Consider the following 23,212-nt stretch of genomic DNA (forward strand, 5'->3'; position numbering starts at 1 on the left):
AGGAAATGACCCGCAACTCTGTGCCCTTCAAACGGCAGCCGCTGTGATTTACTGCTGATAGCGGACGGGATTTGTAGCTCGGTGGTGATATCTGAGTGTTTCAGCATGGAGAATCTGCAAACTAATACTGAGTGGTAGAATTTTTTTTTTTTTTAAAAGCCCTTGAAAGCTTACCGGTAAGCTGAACCTACAGTGGGGACTAGACAATATGATCTATAACTGTAGTGAAGCCTTGCAGCCGCCCAAAGCACTCAAACGGCTGCCCGAGACACACTGAGATGCATAACGGCAGTATTTAGTGTCCTGCAGCCACTCAAAGCGCGGAGCCGGCCCGGTTGGAGGACTGCTGGATTCATTAGAGATTCTGTCTGCACTGACATCAGAGGAAAGCGGTGACTCAGCCACCAACCGCCACCGTCTCAGAGGTACACGGTGAGAGTGGCAGCTCCCGCACACATGGAGAGCGAGCCGGGATTGTGCGTGGGCGGGTTTGTGTGTGTAATGACTTCGTGCGACAGGTCCTCTGTCGTCTGTCCAATCCTACTGTATTATTCAGCACATAATTGGCTTCATAACCACTTTTCTTTCTTTGTTTTTTTTTTTAAGTTTCTAGTTACGCACCAAGCTGCTGTGACCACAAAACACACTATACAGAGTATGGATTTTTTGGGAAATACTGTCCAGTCGCCTCCATGGGGAGACTCCCACTGTGGCACTGAGCTGCTGCATCGACAACTTCGGCTCGACAGGATGTTTCGCTGCAGACGCTTGAAAAAAGAGGATGTTTGACGTTCTTTAAAGTTCAATCAGCGCTCACCGGGATATGTCTCATCTGGAAAATAAAGCCTTTAGAAAAAAAGAGTATAACCATTTGGGACATATAGTACACGTTCACGGCAAGAGAAGATCGATACTCCTATGTGTGTGCACATTCACTATGGAGCTGGTGACAGGAGGTGATGGCTTGATGCAGGATCAAACAGCTGGTCTGTGCTCCATCTAAAGTTAAACAAGCCTGTGCGAGTTGTGTTCTTACGTTATCCCCAAATGCTTCCAACAATGTTCAGTCCCCGGTGAAATAGACAAGTTTACTTAGAGTGGCATTGCTTTCCATTTGGTCACCCATGACTACTTACGGATTAGGGAAGTTGGTGAACACGACAAAACTTCAAATGAATAGAACTTCTTAATTGTAATCTTGATTGAAAGCATTTGTGCCAGCAGTGGTGGTTGTCCAGTGGTGTATTTACTGCCATATTACTGCCAGATCCGTGTTCACTTGAGTGTGTTGAATGTGTTGACTTCTACTGACTTTGCTGTGTTGTGTATCTACTCCACTGCAGCCCTGGCAGTCAGGACCGTTCGGTAGCAGACACATACATACAACCGCTACCATGCGTGATTCTGTAATCATCGGGGGAATTCCTGGGTCTAGTCTTTATACTCCAGCCAGATCACTTCGTTGTCCATTGGCCATAAGCTAGCACACAGGTCAATATTACATTACATAAACACCCAACAGTGGCGGTCACCTCTGCAGATCATTGCTGCAGTCAGGTTGATAAACAGGAGTGAGGATAGAACTTCTTTTGAATCTTATTTAATAAAGTAAAAAAGTAAATCTGAAGCTCTGAATCAGAACACAATCCAGGGATGTTCCAGGGCCCCAAAAATGCGACTTCCAGGAATCTATTCATTATTCTTAGGTTGCCGTGTAACTTCTGGCTGATAATCCAGTGCCCATCAGTTCACTTTAGTTCAAATCCGTTGGGTATTGAGCTTTGCTCCAGTCAAAGAAGGAGAAATCTGTATTCAGAAATGTGACAGCCTCTTCTTACCATTGACCTTTTAAGTCAGATCATCACAAAAAATTCTAAAAGTGAACCTGACAAGAAAACCAACTCTTTAATCCAGAGGGGGATGATTTAAACTTTGACCTTTCTCTGAATCTAACAGCACTTTCCTGCCATGTTCAGGCTGTTGCAGATAGGATATCCTCTCACGCTGAGAGGATGAATGACATCCTGCCCTTTACGGCTCCAGACCTCCCTGTGGAGCGTGAATATATATAGTTAGAGGAGATGTCCTTGATGAATAGTAATCACAACAACCCAGCAGCTTTCAACATACCTTGATTATATTTAGCCTGCAGCTGATATGTTCATCTTCTCTCCCTCTCATTATTTCAGTGTGTGATTTCAGAAAAATAACCACTGTTAAGACATTATTATATTTTCTTGTCAAGGCTAGTTGGATATTCTCAGTCAGTTTTTTTTATTTTTATTTTTATTTTTTTTCAGTGATTACATTACAGAAACTTGCAGTTGTTTAGGGAGAGGGTGAATCATCTCGGACGGGCTGTGTGTGACAGGAAGTCTTTGCCTGAGGCATTAACGTTGACTTTTCCATTACAGACATTTGTGGTTTGACAACACAACACAGATGACAGCGCTTCTGTGCCCTTGAATTGTTTTTGGTAACGTTCTGCTCAAGCAATCTCTTTTAAAAATAGATTGAAGACATCGGTTGTCCCAGTTACTCCTGAGTCATATATTTCTTTCAGATGTTTAGACAATTTCTTGTCATAACAAAGATTTTAAGATGGAAAAGTAACAACAAAAAAAAAGACCACACGTCAGAATGGAAAATCTGAAGGTATTTTAAGGCACAAATAATGTAACTTGGCAGTACAGCGTGGCAGACTTCGTGGGAGATGACTCACCCCCTGTGAAGATATAAAAGTCTCATTCTAAGGTAACAAAGACAGGATGATTCTTGTTTCAGGTGACTAAACACTATTAAAAGAACATAATTATGTATATAACAGTCCATTACTGCAGCTAAATGCTACACATTGGACCTTTTAACCCGCTTGACTTAACAAACATTACACATTTATACACAATTGTTGGATTTTAAGTCTCAAGTCAGTATTACAAAAATAATACATTGGTGTTTTTCCTGAAGTCAGACTAATTTGGACTCCTTTTAGCTCCATCTGCTCTGCTCTGCCTCTGCACAGAGCTGTCTAGGCTGATGTGAAGGGCGATGAGTCACTCTGGCCAAAACACTTGTCACTCTTCATATTCCTTTTATAACCATTTAGCCTTTTACATGCGCTGACCCTCCTGGTTGAACCGATGTCCTTTGTGTGAAAGATGTAGCATTTATGCCTGGGTGCACCTGCAGACAGAAGAACAGCCCCTCTTCAACAAGAGCAGAAAATAGATGCAAATTCTCCATCGCCGGTCGCTTGGTCTCCTGGCAGCCTCGCGCTGATGACGAGCCTCCTGGATGTGACTGATGACTAATTCAGCTCCCTGCCAAGTGATCGTTACAGCGCCTAAACAACATGCAATATGTTCATTATAGCCGGGATGCTGCTAGGCGTATATATAAACTAGCTGCTTCCCCCTGTTTCCCACCCTTGCACTAAGCTAATCTAACTGCCTCTTGGTCTAGATCTACATCCATCGCACACACCAGTGTGGCGTCCATCTAGTGGTCAAAGCATTTTCCCCAAAATGCTTAATCATCACCTCAAGTATGCAGCTGGGGCAGAAGTGGGGTTAGCTCAGCTTGAGGACCTGAAGGAGTGGAAACAGCTAGTCTGATTTCATTTGAAAGTCGTGCTAAAATAGCTAACCAGGTTTTGATTGCAGCCTCTTACTTAAAGGGTAAATGTTTAAGAATTATGATGTCTATCTACTGTGTTTCAGAGATATCTACGGAAGTTAGCATGCTAACTGGGTGGCACCGGCCCGTCCTGGTCCAAAGCTCCTGTGCTAGCGGTGTAAACATGTAACACTCCCCTGGTCCCCTAGCTCCTGGTCCAAATCGCTACTTAACCGAGATGACTAGCTTAGGGCAGCTCTAGTCGGCAGCAGTGGTTACTCTGGTGATATAGTATCTACCATTTGTTTTTAGTATGAATTTGACAGGTGACTAAGTCTTACATATTGCACCTTTAACTCTAAAACAGGGGTAATCTGTATCCAAGAGGAAGAAGAGCATTCGGAAATCTTTACATTTTTGTCATCTTCTAAGATTGAGAGCAAAGGTTTGTCAAATTGGCACCAGTTTGTTCAAAAACTGCTCTTTTCTCATTGTGGAGAATTTTGATTTGACACCGCAGGACTAGCTGCTAACAGCCTATAAAAATATAAGTGATTGCTCCATTACATTACCACCATTATTAATGACATCAATTACACCTGCACTTTTCGATGAGATGACATGTCACGGCCTTTTAGGATTCCGCTTTGATAATAATGATAACTTCTATCCTTACAGCCCTGAATAATTGAAAGATCTGCTGAATCCTACTTCAACTCTTTTCATGCAGTTAACTGTAGGAACCTCAGAAATCCAAAATAAGAAACACAGCACAAACTATTTATGCCTCCTGCCCCTTAATGTCGAACCAGTTTGTTTGTGTGTGCTGTTGAACAGAAAAGAGCCATTTTAAGGACCTATAAATGCAGCCCTTCCACAGGGATCCGAGTCCATTCACGCAGAAAAGAAACCAATCACTGAGGCCGAATGAGGAAGCGGTTTTAGATAAATCGATGTAAACAGGGAATTCATGCACAGAACAACCTCCTGTAACTTTGATTGTTGTGCGAAAAGCCTCGGTCTGTTGGGACATTTTTAAAATTAGAGTTGAAAGCTTGGGGAGCAACACCGTTATACACAACGCTGTGTGTAGACCAGTACTGTCAGAGCACATGCTTCATTTCCAGACAGTAAGAGTTTTTCAGTATCTGGATAATTTTAGCCTTCACTCACCTCATCACTGTGAACGAGCCCGGCTTTCATCAGAGATAAGGACCTTGATGTTATAGAGAAGAGTGTCAATCAGCAAACACACAGATTCAGAAAGCACACACTGATGAGAAACTCAATTTCTTCAGCAGTGCCTGGAGGGCTTTAATAAGCCATTTATGCAGAAAGACGGCAAAACAAATTCACTGATAATACTGGAAAGGCTGCAATTGATTCAAGACTGAGACTTCCTCAATTAAAAGGTTTCATAACGACTGTTGCACAATGATTACAGAGAGGAAACCAAAGCACGTAGAGGGGTAAAGACCCTGCATGCAAGAGATACTATATGCCACATGTAAGATGATGCTGTGCATACACAAGCAGGGCTGTAAATTATTGGCAACAACTTTATTATTTTTCTTTAGAAGGAAACCTTTCTGTTTCACAAATGAGACCACGAAAAAAAGGTCTAATAATAAAGTGGGAAAAGACTGTGAGTCGAGCAGGATGTGAAATCTGGCATCAGAGCAAAGGTCCACTGAAACAGGTGAGGATAGCAGTTCTCCAGTTCTTCCAGCCGCATCAGACCAAACACCCCAGGGAATGGACTTTGATTAATATTTGGAAAAAAAGACCAAAGGAAATGCCAAAGGATATTTCAGACACAGGTTGAGTCCTAACTCTGTAAACAGGAAGCAAGTGTCACATGAGGGAAAGTGAGCAGCAAGTGAGAGCATCAACAGACGGCACCACGTGAAATTAAAGCATTCAAGTTCTTTTGGACTCGTGTAACATTTCCATTTTCTTACACACTTAACATGTGAGCTTGCAAAGAGGAGTGGCACTTCTGTGAGTGCTGGTTTGGCGTCGGTCGTTTATCTCTTCCTGGGATCATCGCGCTCTTACAATAAAGTCGATCTGATAAATGTTTTTGTACCAGCAATGTTCAGATGACTATGGGTGATGTAAAAGATGACAAAAAAAAGTCACAAGAGAATCGTCGCCCAAGTCTACAGTTCCCATCAGAGCATTTTAGTGTCATTCAGCTTTATTTTGGATGACACAGTTTTAGCTTATTGTTTAGATCCAGATCCAGATTCAGCAACAAAGCTTTGATAAATCCGCAGCAGACAGATGTGGTTAACAGCTAGCTAGACAACACGGTAGCCTTTAGCAGCTTGTCATACTGACGCATTAGCATTAAACTGAGACTGTTTCTTAAAATAACTACATTTAATTTCAATTACCTTATCTGGCCTTACATTCTCCTGTGTTATCGTGGATGTATGAATATTATGTTTTAATTTTGTCGTGACTTTGACACGGCTGTTACCTCCGCCGGGACTCTCTTGTCCAACAGACCTTGATCTCAAAGGGATATAAAATCAAAATAAAATAAATTAAACATTCACAAGGTGCGCAGAAGCACAACTCTATATGACTGGCAATATTGATCTGCTGGAAGTATGAAGAGGAAACTGTTTGCAAAGTTGATAGCTTTCATTGGGTGACAGTATGTGAATGTCGTGTTCTACTGCCCCCAAGTGGCCGGAAAAAAATAACTATTTACTTTAAAGATTTTCAGATTTTTTTTTTTTTTTTTTTTAATTTTTTAATTGTTTATGAATTCAGATAGTTTGGTGCCAGTTTTGGAGGACGTTAAGGAGACATCTCAGAGGTGCTAGTGGAGGGAACAAAGAATACAAATCATTTGTGGGCTTGATTGTAATGTAGTTCTCTAACATGGCACTCCGACAGACTTGCACTCAACCATCCCTGTACAGAGAAAGAACACATTTCATGACGCAGATTCAGACTGTTTGAGATTGGTGGTTACATAAGCACATACAGTCTAAACATTAACACGAAGACACATGCAAGGAGGCTTTTTATATGTCAGAAGCAATGTTCGTTAACATGCATGTTTTGTGAATCATCAGCTCCCTTAGCAAAACGTGCCCAGGCTATACATCAGCCTCCCTGCAGTCTCAGGCTATCAGATGCCAATCCGCATTAGCGAAGTCAAACCAGCCATGTGTTGTGACTCATGTGGGGAAATATGAATGGGAGTTGGTGCAGGAGGTAGAGACTCTAATCAGTTGGTCAATATTTTTCTCTCAAAAATGCGGCGAAACACAGAGAGTACGGGTAATAGAATCGGCCTAAGGGGAGCAGGTTAGCTAATCATTGATCCAGACGACCCGACACAGAAAACAGCCGCCCACTCAGACCTCTCAAACATCAGAGATGGAGCAAAGTGGCGAGCAAACAGCCGGGCTTCAGTCGACTGAACACAGGTGCAACCAATAATTAATGAGCACAGATGTGAACACTGAGTGTGATTATCTCAAGAAGGAGCACCGGATCAGAAGGAACATCTCATGACGAAACAAATGGGACAAGAAAAAGGAGCAAAGCCCTGCTCGTTCCATGGTGGCCTGAATTAAACCACAGAGTCAATCCGCTCACGCTGGGCGCAGCAGAGATTCCCACAGAGATATTCAGGGAAAGAAGCCGGCAGCAGAGACCACTGAACCGTCGATTCAACCTTTCATTCTTATTTTTGATGCAGTCTGGTCGTAAAACACGTTCCCTCTGTGGTCGTTTAGTAAACGTTACCGGCCACACCTGCTGTTCCTTCAAGACTTTTACACTGGTTACATCGAACGTCAGATAGAAGCGAATATGAAACATGTGGTACAACCCTCCTTGATGCAATATGTGAAGTGTACATTGCAACATTCTAATACACTGTGTGATATAACATCACTGAGGTCAAGTGTTTGATTTCTGTAATCCTCCTCAAGTGGATACATGATTCGAATAGAATAGAAATGCCTGTTTTTGGCTCATGTTTTCATTTTTTTGCCCACCATTTGAGGTTTGATCGGCACTGTTGTCCTCTGCAATCTATAAGGGCGCCTCGTTGGAAAATTCGAGCAATTCACTGTTGACTTCATTGAACAAACTCCAGACAATGGTGGCTGGGAACTGTCAGATAAATTCGATAACAGCAACAATGGTGGCTCAACGATAAAATTGAATTCTGTGAACATACATATTCTGTGAAAATACCGAATGTAGGGCTGGATCTAGTCGATCTGAGGCCCGTGGGTATAGATTTTGCCCTCTTGTGAACCTCTCCTTTCTTTGTTTGTGTTTTTTGTGATGCATGTAATAAGCTGCGGTAATATACAGCATTAACACATTGTGCATCAATAATATTATTATAACAATAACGATAAAAAAAAAAATGAGAACACGTTGGCACAAGGCATATGCAGCACAACACAAGAGCTGTGCAGCAGTTTCTGGGTATTGACTGCGCAGCTGCTCGTCACAGTGAGAGTTGTTTATAATGTTCTGTCCGCCCTGTACGTGTCAGTTAGGGAGACTGGAATATTAAAAACTAAACACCTGTGATCATAATGCATTAAGATTCAACAGCATCTCCAAAAAATTGTATTCATTTATAACTTTATTAAAAGTGGGCTGTATCGAATCGCTGTATGAGCTTATAAACTGGCAACTAAATGTATGTTATGGTAGTATTTTCCTTAGTCTGTTGTTTATCTACAGCGGTTAAAAGTTTTCCCTGTAGGAAGAGAATTAAGAAAGTCGAGATAAGTTGTGGAGTGGTGTGAAATAACGCCACGTGACGTGGTCGACTGGTTTCCCTCCTGTCCTCTCCACTTCTCTGACTCAACAGACTGTGTTGTGGCGCACACAATAGGGCTCCAGGGCTCCTGTAATTTGCTCTAATCCTGTTTACACTGTTGATTTGATGTTGGCACACTGATTGCAGGTACAGACAAGGTTGCCCTTCAAACGTGTCGATCGTACGTGCAGCTCAGCAGGAAACCTCCTTCAGAGAGATCATTTTGTACTATACTGTACATCCTCTGAGCCACTGCTGTCAGCGCTGTCCATGCGTTCGATCCTAGACTTCAAAGTCTCTCCAGCAGGAGGGAAACATCTGGGTGTGAATCTTTCCACTTTGGAAGATATGAGTCCTTTCATGTGAGGGTTCTTTTTATATAAATATATATACTGGTGTGGAAAAATAGTCTCACTAGGCATGAACAGGAAGGATGAAAAGGATTCCTCCCGCTGCCTTGACGGACAGCTGTACCCATCCATAGCCAAAAAAAAAAAAAAAAAAAAATCATCTGCAACCAACATGGAGTCCATCAGATTAATCCTGCAGACAGTCTCTCCCAGGCCATTCATCCCTGCGATAACATCTCTGCAAGCTCCAGTTGCTCTTTGTATGCAATATATGTGCGATTCGGCCACAGCAGCATAAAAATCTGCACCATTTCACTCCTGGGATTTGATTGTTACACAAAGCCGGGTACGTGTGGGAGACAAAACAGCTGACTCAAGCATGAGGGCACTTTTATTTACTAAACTCGAGACATCGAATTTTTTTCATCGGAATGTTCTATGATCTTTTTAAAATACAATCAAGGTGCGTGGAGAACAATCTGCACAGAAACAGATTCTCCAAAAACAAAGGGAAAAAAGTGACGGTTCACGATAAAAAAAACAACAACTACAACTTAAGCAATATTAAAGCATTTAGCAGCTCTGCTACGAGCTGGTGAGCATCAGATCGAACATAACAAAACAGAGACGACATCAGTATTGATTCATTTGTCAGGTTTGGTACGAGCTGGCCTTTTGTACAGACTGTACGGTGTGACTCAAGCCTTATTTTTCTCAGCGAGGCAAAGCGCTTGGACGGGTGTTTTATTCTAATCAGGGGACAGTGTTATAAACACTTCTTCATCAGCGTTCTGCATTCAGAGACAGAACGTCCTAACATCTTCACACCATATCTGTCCATCCGCCTCCTTGATGGTCATCCATAACCAACAGTGACATGGATTATTATTATTATGGGGTTTTTTTTGTTTGTTTCTTAGTTTTTCTCAATACAAAGCTCCTACTACCATCATGTGACCTTGTTTTGGCTTCAAGGGAGGATTTTAGGATTTGGTGGGTGACGCGGGAGACGTCACGGAGGTCAGAAGTCACGGTCCCAACCAGAGAACTCCTCATCTACCTTCGTCTGATCGACAGGGAAACGATCAAAGTTGATGTAGCAGGGGCCCTGAAGGAGGAAAAAATAAAAGTCAATCGAAAAAGTTGGATAAATTTAACATGCGTGGAAGCCCGAAACGGTCATATGTGTACTGTGATAATTTTTTGATGCCGTTATTTTGAGATCACAAGTTATTTATTATTATCTTAAACAAGGTTCCTTATTCCGATAAATACACATTATCATGAGAAAACTGAGGAAATACGTTTAACCCATACCAGTTTTGGGCTTCCATAAATAAATAAATAAACCAATTCAGATCCTTAATGTGAGCAGTAGGTAGTTTCTGCAAAAGTTTGAGCATTTTGGCTATTACTTTGACATTTTGTATTTGGGTAAACTATGCTAACAAAGAGCCGATTCACTGAGATTGGAAGTGTTAGATTCTAACACAGCACCACGACAGATTCCTGTACTCAGGCACAACTAATATTATTGTGCCTGCTCTAAGTTTCTTTAACACTATTTATGGACCATGCTGCACGGGCAAATAATCAGGATGGATGGGGGGCCTACAGGACTGTGATGAAATGTTTCTCTTTGGTCAAGTGTTAAGGACAGATCGTGACAACCTACTCCCCCTAGTGTTTTCAAGTGGTATTGTAGGCCAACTGAATTGTTTCGATTTTCCCTAGAGTACAAACAACCAACAACAGGGACAAAATGTGAGTTTATTCAATCATTTCGTCTATAATGGAGATGTGAGCGCAGACCAAGAGCGGCATGATTTTCCCTGGAGATTCTGCACCCAGTCACAGACAAAACTACATTGTGAAAATTAAGTTTATAGGCAATCTTAACGCCCGAGATGTCATTATTCTACAGGGATAATATTGTGCAATCAACAATTTTTTGGTAAAATCAAATCTTCTTCAAGTCATACAGACATTTTTTGTGCCAATTTCAACTACAAACTGCCAGGATACTGGGCTGTTTAAATAATTTCCTCTGAAAATATTCATTTTGATTGTTGTACACTTAGTATTTCATGTTTCAGTATTCAAGAGAAAAAAAGGAGCAGCCAGTAGGTCTGAATTACTCTACAGAATCCTCTCTGGGAGAGAGTGTTCTTGGCCGTGTTTTTTGCTTTCTTTTTCCTTAAACCACACAAAAGCCTCTTTCCACACAGTAGTAAACAAGCTCAGGCGGTCGCTTTTGACTTGCCTTGCGTATGAGTCGGACTGTGGGGGCGTCGAGCTGACCCACACGAAGCTTGTGCCAGTTCATGTTGCCGAACCACCTGCGGGGAAGAGATGAGACGAGATTGCAGGTCAAACGTACCGAGAACGAGGAAGAAATAGAAGGATTCAGCGGTAGTAGGGACTTAAACTGTCAAGACGAGAGGAAGTAGGCCAGGTGGTGAATACTTGATGAGTCTTTTCACCAAAAGGTTTACGTGACATCACACGTTTTTCTTTTGCTATCGTGTGACACATTGCCACAGTTACCTGTGATGCCGCACATCTTTGATTCCATTCTTGGTGTTTCCTAACCTCTGGCCCGGCCGAGGTCTGCAGATAAGAAACACACTAAGAGGTCACTCAGGGATTAAAATATTTCAAGAGATTTGCAAATCCACGAAAAATACTGGTGCATTGATTTTTCAGATATGCTCCATAATTCATGCTCTGCACCGTGTGAAACCTTCAAACTTCTCTCCATTTTCACATGCATATTGCATGATCCAACTCTATTTCATGGGAAAGTTATTCTCACTTCATTTTGAATTCATTCCATGGGCATTATCGGTGCATGAAATTTTAATCCCGATTTCACCTGCACAGTTTACTGATAATGGACTTGGCCGCCTCGCTCAGGTACGGTGGATACTTCAGCACCCCGTCCAGAATCTTGGCGTAAATCTTCTGAGGCTCTGAGCTTGAAAAGGGAGGGCTGAGAGGGAGATAAAGAGAGAAGGGTGATGTTCACCGTGGAAATGGTTCCGTCAGCTGGTGTTGGACAATCTGAATCTGTGACTGCAAACACTGAACTGTGCAGATGTCAGTCATACTTCCCTGCTGCCATCTGCTGGCGAACACGGGCTCATTCATTCACTCGCCACGCTCTTGTGACTGCCTCGTGACATATAGTCGTCCTTTTGCTGAATAATTCTTTATTTATTCAGGCTTATCAGATGATTGCATGTGTGTCAGTGTTACCTCCCCACCAGTAGCTCAAAGATCAGGATGCCGAGGGACCAAAAGTCGACTGCGAAGTCATGCCCCTGGTTCTTAATGATCTCCGGGGCCATGTATTCTGGAGTGCCAACAAATGAGTAGGTTTTCTCGCCGCGCACCATCTCCTTTGCAAACCCAAAGTCCACCTGTACAGACACACACACACACACACACACACGGAGAGAGGGAAATATACAAATCCTATACTCAGTTTGCATACCAGAAACTTGGTGCTGCCTTTGCATGTAAAAACACCAGTGAGCACACCTTAACAAGAGCATTACCGTCATATTTCCCTTGTCCTTAAAGGGCAACTCCACCAATTTTACACATTCAGGTGTTTTTAAAGGTTTTGGGGTTGTGTGAACACACAGTTGCAACTGATTTCACCGCGTGCATTCCATTTATTAAAGAATGCAACGCTGAAGGCCGCTTCTTTGATGCCTGAGGTGAGACTCTCCAGACTCCCCTTAAAAGATGCCCAGTCTTGACACTTGTTGTGTTAGGAGACACTTTATAAACTATATGAAAAGATGCCCTCAACAAACTATTCAGTATTTGGGGCTTCTTGTTAATTCAGCAGATGTTACACGTGAAGATATTTCTTTCTCTCTACGTGGCTATGTTGCATTGTGGGTAATGTAGGTGGCAGGTTTTGAAAAGACACAAGATGGAACTGCTGTATCGATTTTAATAATTTGTGTCTTTAAACTGAGTCCAACGGTGTTATAGGAGTGGAATGGCAGAGTTAGGTGGACGGCTTCTAAAAACCTGGTGCCTACATTACCTGCATTGGTGAAGTTCCCCTTTAATGAGCGTAGAAATCAACACACGTGCACAGGTAAGCTCTCACCAGTTTGACGTAGCCCTTTGCGTCCAGCATCAGGTTCTCAGGCTTCAGGTCTCTGTACATGATGTTCTTCTTGTGGAGGTAGGCGTAGGCCTCCACCACACAGGCAGCGCAGAACACAGCGACGGGCTCGTCAAAACGCCCTCTGAAAATCACAGAGACATAAGCGGCTGAAATACACCTCTTCAAGCCCAACTCCTCTGCATCGCTCTCAGACACATTTATTACCTTTTACCACTTCTTTTACCATGATATTTTCATTTTTACTTCGCTCCAACAGCTCTTAGGAACTGAAGTTGATTTTATATTTGTCACTATAAATGGATGTGGGTGACAACATTCGCTATATGTCTTGTTTTGCTACAAGTTTTGCAGCAAGCAAATAAAACTCTTCTGGATAATATCCCACTGGTTACCACGTTGTGCATCCTAATATTCTGCTTGATCTGAATAGAACAGCTGTGGCTCAGTGGGTAGAGCCACCATCAAGTTATCAGAAGGTTTCTGGTTCAAATCCCCTCGTCTGCATGTCAAACCAGTGTATGAATTACTGTAAGGCGCTTTGGAGAAAAGGGTCTGCTAAATGCTGTAAATGTACTGTGTATGAGCAGAAATATCAGTGTCTCTGTGATTTTTACACTTCTTTGAGTTTGGTCCAGATCTCTCCTCCAACACAGAACTCCATGACCATGTAGATGTATCTTGTGTCTTTAAAAGCAGCATGAAGCCTACAGAGAGAAAAAAAAACAGAAGTTTTTAACGCCTGCTCACATTTTTCTGCACGTTAAACTGTTGAAATGAAATGAGCATGTGCGTCTGTGATACCTGACAATGAAGTCACACTGGGTGGCTTTAAGGATCTTCTTCTCAAACAGCATGTGCTCCTCCTGTCTCTTGGCAACAATGTGCTTCTTGCTGACTCGCTTCATGGCGTAATACGTGCCGTGATTCACTGTGGTCATCTTAAAATGACAACAAACAATAACTATTGCTTAAAATGACTGAATGATCAGTGGTTAGGATGGTAGTTTGTGGGTAGAGAGTTAAAAGCCAGAGAGTCAGGTAGGAACCAGAGCTGGTAGGAACACAATTAGTCTAAATTTGGGGAGAGCAGGAGTGTTTTATATTTCATTTCTTTATTTTTCTCTCATTTTTTTTAATGACATTTCTCTCTTTTAAAAAAAATATCTGAATATCTTTTCTCAATATCAGGGCTTTTTTTTGTTTTATTTTGTCAGTATTGCGCTTGTGAGGGGGACGATCCAAGATGAATATCAATAACACAGAAAACTGCCTCATTTTTCAGTAATATAAAAGATTAGATGAAGCCCCAACATTTTTTCCTACAGTCCCTTACAATTTACCACCTCCTGTCCTACTTCTTGCTTTACTCATCTTGGGCTTAACATAATGTCCTTTAGGCAGAAACTTTTAAAAGTTTGACGTTTAGTTATTTTAATTTTGTTTTGTTTTTTTGGAGCCAGAAGTGACCATATTTGGATGAGAAGGTGAAGCTGATTGCTAAGCCTTAATCCTGATTGGATCTGAATGAAAAAGAAGCAGCTACTTGTCAATCAGATGCTAGCCCCTCCCTAATGCATGTCCTGCTTTATTGTCTACTTTACTCTTAATGGGACCATAATTTAATAACTGAACATCACGTCGTCTTGAAGAAGACTTGAATCTAGCGATCGAGACCATAAAACTCATTAGGAATATTTTAGGACGTGATAAATCAAGTGAGAAGTAGGGTCATTTTCTCATAAGCTTACATATGATCAAACTTCTTTTTGAGACCAGTTGAAGCTTTGTCCATCTTTTAATGTCGTAAAATCCAGCTAACTCAGTACCTTTTTCAGAGAAATATTGCATTTTGCATTCTATCAAATATCACAGTAGCAATCCAGAAAAGTGACCACAAAAAAACACTTACCAGCTCAACACGACCGAACCCTCCGACTCCAAGAGTGACGGGGTCTCCCTGAAAGCGACCCTCCTGATACAACACAGGAACCAGATCCTTAAACCTCAGAGTGGAGCTGGGACTGACAAAGACAGAAGGACAGAAGGACTTTTAACTCATGTTATTCCATCTTAAGGAGCTAATTTACGTGATTCATATGATTGCGCTCCAGACTTATCATCCTCACCTCGACTTCACTGGAGCTTGTGCCTCCTGCAGCACTTTGGAGCTAGTAGGAAAAAAACAAAAACAAATGAGAGTCAAGTTTTGAGCAAGAATCTAATCATGGCAGTCTGTGTACACATCTCCCTGTTATCACCAAGCTTAAGGAAAGAATGTGAAGTGTTTTTATGGCACATACTCATCAAATAGCTCCAGGTGCTCTATGGGAATTGTCTCTTCGAATACCCTTCAGGACAAGAAGGCATTGTTAGTTGAGCTGAGCATCAAACAAACAAGTGCAAACAAAGCAACACTGACGGAAGACAAACAGACGCTGGAGGAATTCCCTCATGCATGTATATTCTCAGGGACTAGCAGCTGCTGTCTGAACTGGAGCGTCACCTCCATTTACTCTCATAATTCAGAATGTCTTGTCAGACTCACTCCTTGTCAATGGAGAAGCAGGTGACAGGGCCGTCGGCAGAGCAGGTGGCAGTTCTCAAGACTTCCCTGCGAGAGGAGAAAGTATTTCACATGTCAACCCAGAGAAACCGGCCATTACTGTCATGATAAGTAGGTCGTTACTGTACATTTCATTTGAGAAAAACTTGCAACAGAGGCTCATTTGTCCATTTACAGCGAGGAATTGTTGACTATTTATTGGTCTTTGCCTCATAAACCCTTCCCAGTGAGACAACAAACACTTGGACCGCGTCCACATGAGCGTTGGGTTGATGCAATAACACTAACACCCGCAACAAGGAGAAACAGTTGAACGTTGGCCAAATGTTTTGAGCTCTCACAAAACTGGCTGACACGATGACAAATCGGTAATTGGCAGGCTGTGCAATCATGATGTCAGAGATGACCGCAGCCGAGGGTAGGTGTCCACGGAGAGGGAGGATGTTGCACAAGGCTCGAACAGATATCCTCAGGCATGTGTCTCGCTGCCACTGTATGTTTACCGTATCAGGGCCTGTTCTCCGAAATGCTCCCCTTTTCCCATCCTACGAATCTGCTTCTGATGCCCGTTCACGTTCTTAGTCACCAGGACCTGAGGTGGGGGGGGACAGGCGTGAGGATAGAGAACGAGTGCATGTTTGTATACAACGTTTAAAAGAGACGCTGTGTTACCTCTCCTTTGAGGATGATGTAGAATGTGTTTGCTTCTGCTCCTTCTCGAACGATGACATCTTTGTCCTGGTACTTCACCTGAGGGGTGATTGACAGAAGAACAAAGCCATCATGACAGGTGTCTTGAAAATGTACAATATGTATCCACAAATCCTGCAGATGGGATAAGTAGTTATTCAAACAAAATAAAGTCTGTTGTTGGACATGAGAACGGTTCAAACACTCAAAGTTCACATTTACACACCTCCTCCATTGAGTCAATGATTTTGGACAGCTGGACGTCATTCAGGTCCCTCAGAGTACGAGACCTGTGGCAGCGTATAGAAAACATAGCGGCAGGGTTAGAAATAGTTGTGATATGACTCATGAAGCCATGAAAGATGCCAACGCTGTCATGGCAGCGGGACATAAGGAGAAACCACCACATGTGCAGCAGAGTCCTTAAAACTCACGTCTTCAGGAAGCCCATGAGCTGCTCTCGTTTCTTCTTGGACTTGTTGGTGATGATCGTCCTGTAGGTCTGTCGCTCCATGTACCACAGACGCACTGCTGTCTTTGCTGCAATGTAAATGAAAGTGAGGAGAGCTGAAGCGTAGACTGTAAAGTCTGCCTGAGCTGTTTTACTGTCATTACACAAGAATACATAGGGAGCCATTATGGACTAAAATAGAGCCAGCCATCTCTGGAGAATGGTCTAGTGCAGAGTCATACTGGATTCTGCTCTGATCTCCTGATGGGAAGATACTTTAGTGATTACTTTTCATTTATGGGATTGTAAAGTGGATTCAACCCCATTTATCAACCTGACTGCAGCAACAAACTGCAGACCTCAATCGTTGGGTGTTTGTGTACTTTAAAGAGGTCACATCATTCTCATTTTCAGGTTCACACTTTTATTTGGGGGTCCTAGTAGGATAGGTTTGTATACTTTAATTTTCAAAAAACAGATCCTGTTTCTCATATGGTGCATTTCTGCAGCAACCCATTTCAGACTGTGTCTTGAATGCTCCGATTTGGCTACAGAGTGTGACATCTCACCTCTAGTCAATCTTTGGTGAGAGTTGCCCATGCACATTACTGAACGGGCAGGATGTAGCCAATCAGAGGCAGAGTAGGGCGGGTCAAGCCAAGCAAGGTAGTGTCATCTAAAATAACACCGCTACAGCAGTAGCAACTGTATGTCTGCTGATTGACTGGAGTGTATATATGGCATAATAAATGTACAAATGTAATGTTACAGAGACGACTAAAGAAGGGTCTAGTGAGTGCTGAGTTTCGTAAGAAGTTGACCTGATGTACAACCCACAGAGCGTGCCGTTGCTCGCTAGCTTAAGGCCAACGTACAGTAAAGTAATCTGGCTGTGAATAAACACAATAAGACAAAATAATCACTCATTCATTAACAGACGAAGTATTTTTGCCTTTTCTACTATCTGTACATTTGTGTATATGCGCTTGTAGGGGCTGACCTGAAACTGTTGCTGTCCGTTTGCAGTTGTACAGGATGGCCAACTCCCCGAACACATCACCAGTGGTGAGCTGACGGAGGTCCCTGCCTACCTGGGTGACACGAAGCTCGCCATCTAAAAAGGTGGAAGGAAAATAAAGTTGCAACATACAGAAATCAGTAGAATTCAATTCAGATTATTTCAAAATAAAATCCTCCATCACCTGCAGATGCACATACACACACACACACACACACACACACACACACACACACACACATCCAGACGTGTCCACACCTGCTACTATGTACATTCTGTCTCCTTCAGAGCCCTCTTTGATGACATCCTCCCCCGGTTTGAAGTTATTCACCACTAAGAGATCCACCATCATGGCTGTTTGCTCATCGTCGAGGCGGCCCAGGAAATCATTCTTTTGGATGGCTCTGACGATCAGATTTGTTTCGCTGATGATGAGGGATGAAAGAAGTCATTTTAGTCTGAGGTCACTGGAACATGCTAACCCATCACACATTATGTATGTGAAGGAGAAGCAATTAAATTGGGAAAAGAAGGCAAAACCCCTGGTCAGTCCGGCTCAGATGGGATATTCTCTTCCTGTTGTCAGTACCGATTACCAACCTGGCAGTTTTCTTGACCTTGGTGCGCATAATCTCCAGGGTCTCGGGGATCGGTTCGGGGGCGATGACAGCCGCACGGCTCTTCCTGAACTCCGGTTCAATCTCATTACCGCCCTGAGAGGGAAACTCTGAAACAGACAAACAGAGGCACACGAACGGGGGGTTAACTACTGTAAATTGATGCCAGGCTCCAGCTTAATGTGGAACCAAGGTCGCCTCGATCATGGTGGTTGTGTTTCTGTGTGTGTGAGTCCTTGCCCCTGGTGCTCATTTTGAACTCTTACCCAGATCATGATATTGGCTTTGGAGATCCTGCAGAAGTTTCTCTTTTTCCTGCAGCCGTTGCTCTATGTGGATCAAAAACAGAGAAACATATTTAAAATGCAAAACATATGGTTATTAAAGATGTGTTATTATGTGTTCTCACTCCTCCGGTGCATAAACTATAGACACTTTTCTAATATCACATCTAATCACTATATGTGGGATAAGCTCATATCAGCCAGTTTTTCTTAAGCCGGCATTGTTGTTACAGATTTGCTTTGACATTGCAATTTGATGTTTTCATTGCTCATGTATTAATTCTGCAAATACTTGCATTAAAGAGTTACTGCATCACTTTGTGTTCTGACAGATGACGTGAACTTACACAAAAAAAGGCAATTAAAATGCAGTGGTACAAATTCCCCCGAGGCTGCAAGGCCTGGTGGGCGTCTGTGCAAGTAGGCACCTATTGCATCTATTTAATAAAAATACAGAGATCTACCAATGAGAAATACTGGAGGAAATCAACAAAGAACTGGAGGGGAGGGTGGAAGCGATGGTGGTGGGAGGTCGTGCCGAGCCAGTGATCATGTTGACTTCACTGGATACGTTTAAGGAGACCTCGGGACAGTTTCCAGCCAATGTTTCTGGCAACCAAATGGATGCTTATGGATATTTTTGACGAGACGTCAGGGCATCTCCTGCTGTGTTTGCTGTGACCAAACCAAGTATATTAATCCACAACAGGAGCTTTTATTAACTCTTTCTGAGTGTGAATAAACTTAACCAGACCATAAAATCCATAGCATCCTTGTTTAGTGAGACAGTCGCAGTCTTTGTGTCAGTGCATCTACTGCTAGCCAGCTGTCAGCCTGGAGACGATGCATTGACGATTTGGGGCAAATAAACACAAGCCGTTCAGCCAAATATGAGGGAAGTAACGTGGAAATTCACTCTGCTTCCTGTCCGAACACAACTCAATCCTGATTGTCCTGCTAGGTGACACAGCAATATCACAGCTGGATGTGGTCAACTGAACACCACACATCTCCCGTGAAGTTACTCTTGTAATGTTATAAGGAGTATGATGTTATGGTTGCACTCACCCAGGTCCTGGTTCTGCCTCTGCAGCTCCTCGTTGATCAGACATTGCTTTTCTAGCTGTCGCTTCAGCTCCTCCAGTTGCTTCTCCATGACTGCTCGAAAAAGTAAAGAAAAACATACAGGATGGGAGGAAACAGATAATCAGGCCGATGTAGGTTCATGTAAATGATGCACTTGAACACAGATGCAAAATATCAAATGTGTTGGTATGTGCAGAGTTAAACACAATAAAAGCCCCAGATGTCTTATTTCAACTGTATGTCTGTTGCCTTTTTCACAAGGCAGTGAACTCTACTCCACTGCCGGCACACAGCGAGGGGCCCGCTGAATAATGCACACTAATGATGGACAGTCAACAGGGTGCTGTCTGAATGCTGTCATGCCCTGCCAGCTTTTGCTAAACCTCTTTTACTGCACCTGTGACTGCACAAAAGCTGCCAAAACAGTACAAAAAATACCCTACACTGTCAGCTCCCTTAATGCAGGCTGAGCACCTGTGCATATTTCGTTATGTGGGGCTTCTAGAATATAATAATGATGTGGTGCATTAAAGGAACAGTTCATTCAAAACTAAAGATTTGGCTGTTATATGCTCACCCCTCATGCTGATGGGAAATGAGGTGAAATTTTGTCGTCCACAAAACATTTCTGGGGCTTCGCAACAAAACAGCGTTGCAGTATTCACCAAAGAAACTGAAGTAGATGGCTCCACTGCTCCGTGAGATCCCAAATGACAGTGAATATTTCAGCTTTTAAAAGGGTGTCAAGGCTTTTAAAAGGATCTCAAGGCTTCTGGAGGCCAAGATTGTGCTAGACGAGGGTAAGGAGCCATTCTGTCTTTTCATTTTTGGTTGTTTTATTCACGTTTTAAAACGAGTCCCCATTAACTTTAGTTGCTGCTGCGCTGTTTTGCTGTGATGCTCCAGAAATGTTTTGTGGGCTACAAACCACGACTTTCCATGGGCATGGGTTCTAGTAGATAATGACCGACTCTCATATTTTAGGTGAACTGCTCCTTTAACAATCTCCTCTTTGCAGTTTTGTGTTTGAAGTGGAGTTAGCCTCGCAACGAATGTGTGCACATGCTTCTCTGCCATTTTCTATGTGCCGTTGACGGAAAGATGTTTACATCTTTATTGACAGGCCAACCATTACAACCACCGCAAAGGCCGACCAATAACCTTAACACACACACATATATCCGCTCCAGTAGAGCCTGACCGGCATGAGCTGTTTGCCGACTTGCTTCATCACGTGACCCGAGTCACTGCAGCCTCACCCTGAACATTGGACAGCTCTGAGATTAGCTTGATGTTAGCACATCATAAAGTTGCTGAGCAATAGAGCAACAAACAGTGACGGGGGGGGGATATAAAATGGCTTCTGTTCCATTATCGCTGTCTCTTTGACGGGGCAGAAGGTGACTCTGGATAAGAACAGTTGGCGTTTTAAGACAGCGACCCTGGTGACATGGTGACTAAACTGAAATATAACCCATCACACTGCACGAATGATCATCAAAGGAGGCAACAACGTGATAGGCTGATGCAGTCCGGCACACACCAAATGCAGCTGCAGTTCCTGGAGTGAACAGGCCTGTGAACACTGGGGCGCTAATGATACGTTGCGACATGTTACACCACTGAAATTTGTCTTGGGGTGTTTTATTAACCACATAGACACATACCATGTAAGCTTTCTAGGAACTGGCAGCTATAAAGAGAGACGACTGGGGCAGATGTGGAAGATAACCTCTACTGCCTGCTGGTCAACATTTAATGAAGGAAAACCGCTGTTAGTTTAACTCTGCGTGTTCAGCCAGGGGCGACCGGAGTTCAAACAGCGATCCCATGAGCTGCTGCACACTGCCAGTTGTGCTGTCTCCATGTGATTATGTGAGGTAGATTTGCAGCAGTATTAGATCATCAATAAAGATTTGCAATTGTGTGTTAATGTTAAAGGAGCACTCTGTAGTTTTGGGAGAAGAGCTTCTAATCAGAATACCAAGAGCTTCACTTCACTTACACAAATTAAATAATCAAACTCTCTTTGTTTTCATGCTGGAATAAACTGAATAAACAAACTGACCCTGAAGGACTACACAGCTTCATACTGTTTTACTTTGTTTATATGTGGCGGATCCTGCCACCCTTCTGGCTTCAAACTGTGTTCTGGGGACTGAATTTTACTCTGCTCAGCTTGTTCATTCACTTGTGGAAAGAATAAACATGTCTGAGTTTGGATTATTACCTCATTGATATTGTGAACTATAAGATTCTGAGTTTATAATTATTATCCAAAACTACATAGTTCCCCTTTAAAGGTGCAGTATGTAAGAATGTCAGTTGAAGACATCCAATGATAAACAAAAATTATCAACAGCATGGGTATAAATCTGTTTTGATGTTAATGCAAATAAAATTACTTAAGTTACATGCTAACCAGCTAGCCGTAGCCTGTCCCAGTCATAAACACCAACACTCCCCCACTGCTCCTAGCTGCACGGCTAACAGCGCTAACTAACAAATGGCAGCAACAATTAGCGGTTACTCCGGTGATGTGCTGCCCCCTACTGGTTTGGAGTATGACTTCATCGGGCGGACAATTCTTACATATTGCACCTTTAAGTTTGACACACTTATATCAGTGATGTGTGGAAAATGAAATGAAAACACATCCAGCGACCACTTCAGGGAAAGAACGAAAAATGAGAAGTTAGCAGAGACAGCTAAAAAATAACATAAATTCATAAGTGAAATATTTCTGTCTGCTTTTTCGCTGCACAGCAGGAACACGAGGACTCCATTGATCACCTGTATACTGATACAGGCGAGCAGCACGCTGTACACTCCATACCGTCTCATTACTAATTCATGGCCGAGTGTAAGTACAGCTGAATTCTCAGAAGATGCCCTGTAATAGAAGCCTGGAGAGAACATGTGTCTCGTCTGGTCCCGTGGCGCGTTTCAGAGCCTTGAAAACACAGGCTTCTGACACATGGTGATCATCACTTTTTTATTTTAATCATGATAACCTCAATATCTGAAGGAGGAAAGCTACGTAAAAGGTGTATTTTGTTTTGAGATGACTTTTAAACACATTGAGCCATGTGATGAAATGAGAATTAAACAACACAGCAGTTCTAATGTCTTTAAGATCTTTCTTTGCATGACACCCAACTCTCAAACATACAGTGACCCATAAATATGTTGATACTCACCTGCAGGCTGTGTGTGGATCAGAAGAGAATGTCAGTCCAGCCAGTAGAGGCCTCATGGATCACAGGAGCCAAATAACCACCCTGATCCGCTCACGAGATCCACTTTTTCAGTTAAGTGTCCGCTGCAATTTCTGCAGACGCACCTGAGCACACACAAACATGCACCCTGCAACCTCCTCTGGCATTACTTCCTCCACCGCCGCACACTTTCTTGGCTTACATTGCCGTATCTGCTCCTCGGCTATTCCTATTTTTCTTCTTTTTATTTTGTGCCTCTCTCCAGCTATCTCTCACTCTCAATCTTTTTCCTGCTCTTTCTCTATCTGTCAATCTCAGCAGCTCCGGGTGTTGAATCATTAACGATAACCCCGAGGCTCC

General features: G+C 42.7%; 1 protein-coding gene across 1 annotated transcript; it reads right to left on the minus strand.

Moving 5' to 3' along the window:
* Window positions 1-9,148: 9,148 nt before the first annotated feature.
* On the minus strand, window positions 9,149-23,171 carry prkg3 (protein kinase cGMP-dependent 3). Its single transcript, XM_037085691.1, has 22 exons — window positions 22,835-23,171; window positions 19,617-19,706; window positions 18,531-18,593; window positions 18,248-18,374; window positions 17,906-18,072; window positions 17,630-17,743; window positions 16,613-16,718; window positions 16,405-16,468; window positions 16,161-16,238; window positions 15,992-16,080; window positions 15,471-15,536; window positions 15,226-15,273; window positions 15,052-15,093; window positions 14,835-14,946; window positions 13,727-13,863; window positions 13,540-13,629; window positions 12,905-13,046; window positions 12,034-12,197; window positions 11,651-11,767; window positions 11,323-11,385; window positions 11,039-11,114; window positions 9,149-9,883 (listed from the first exon to the last, which is right to left on the minus strand). The coding sequence occupies exons 2-22, from the start codon at window positions 19,702-19,704 to the stop codon at window positions 9,797-9,799; spliced, it is 2,040 nt and encodes a 679-aa protein (XP_036941586.1). The 5' UTR covers window positions 19,705-19,706; window positions 22,835-23,171; the 3' UTR covers window positions 9,149-9,796.
* Between the last annotated feature and the right edge of the window lie 41 nt (window positions 23,172-23,212).

The sequence above is a fragment of the Acanthopagrus latus genome, chromosome 22, assembly GCF_904848185.1.
Source record: "Acanthopagrus latus isolate v.2019 chromosome 22, fAcaLat1.1, whole genome shotgun sequence".
Classification (NCBI taxonomy): Eukaryota; Metazoa; Chordata; class Actinopteri; order Spariformes; family Sparidae; genus Acanthopagrus; species Acanthopagrus latus.

What these genes read in the sequence shown, in the direction of transcription:
- prkg3 (XM_037085691.1), bottom strand. Translation starts at nt 19,704, where the DNA reads ATGGAGAAGCAACTGGAGGAGCTGAAGCGACAGCTAGAAAAGCAATGT. An exon ending in TCATTGACTCAATGGAGGAG is followed by an intron (nt 16,239 to 16,404) that starts GTGTGTAAATGT and finishes ATCACCCCTCAG; the next exon opens with GTGAAGTACCAGGACAAAGA. An exon ending in ACATCATCCTCAAAGGAGAG is followed by an intron (nt 16,081 to 16,160) that starts GTAACACAGCGT and finishes CCCCCACCTCAG; the next exon opens with GTCCTGGTGACTAAGAACGT.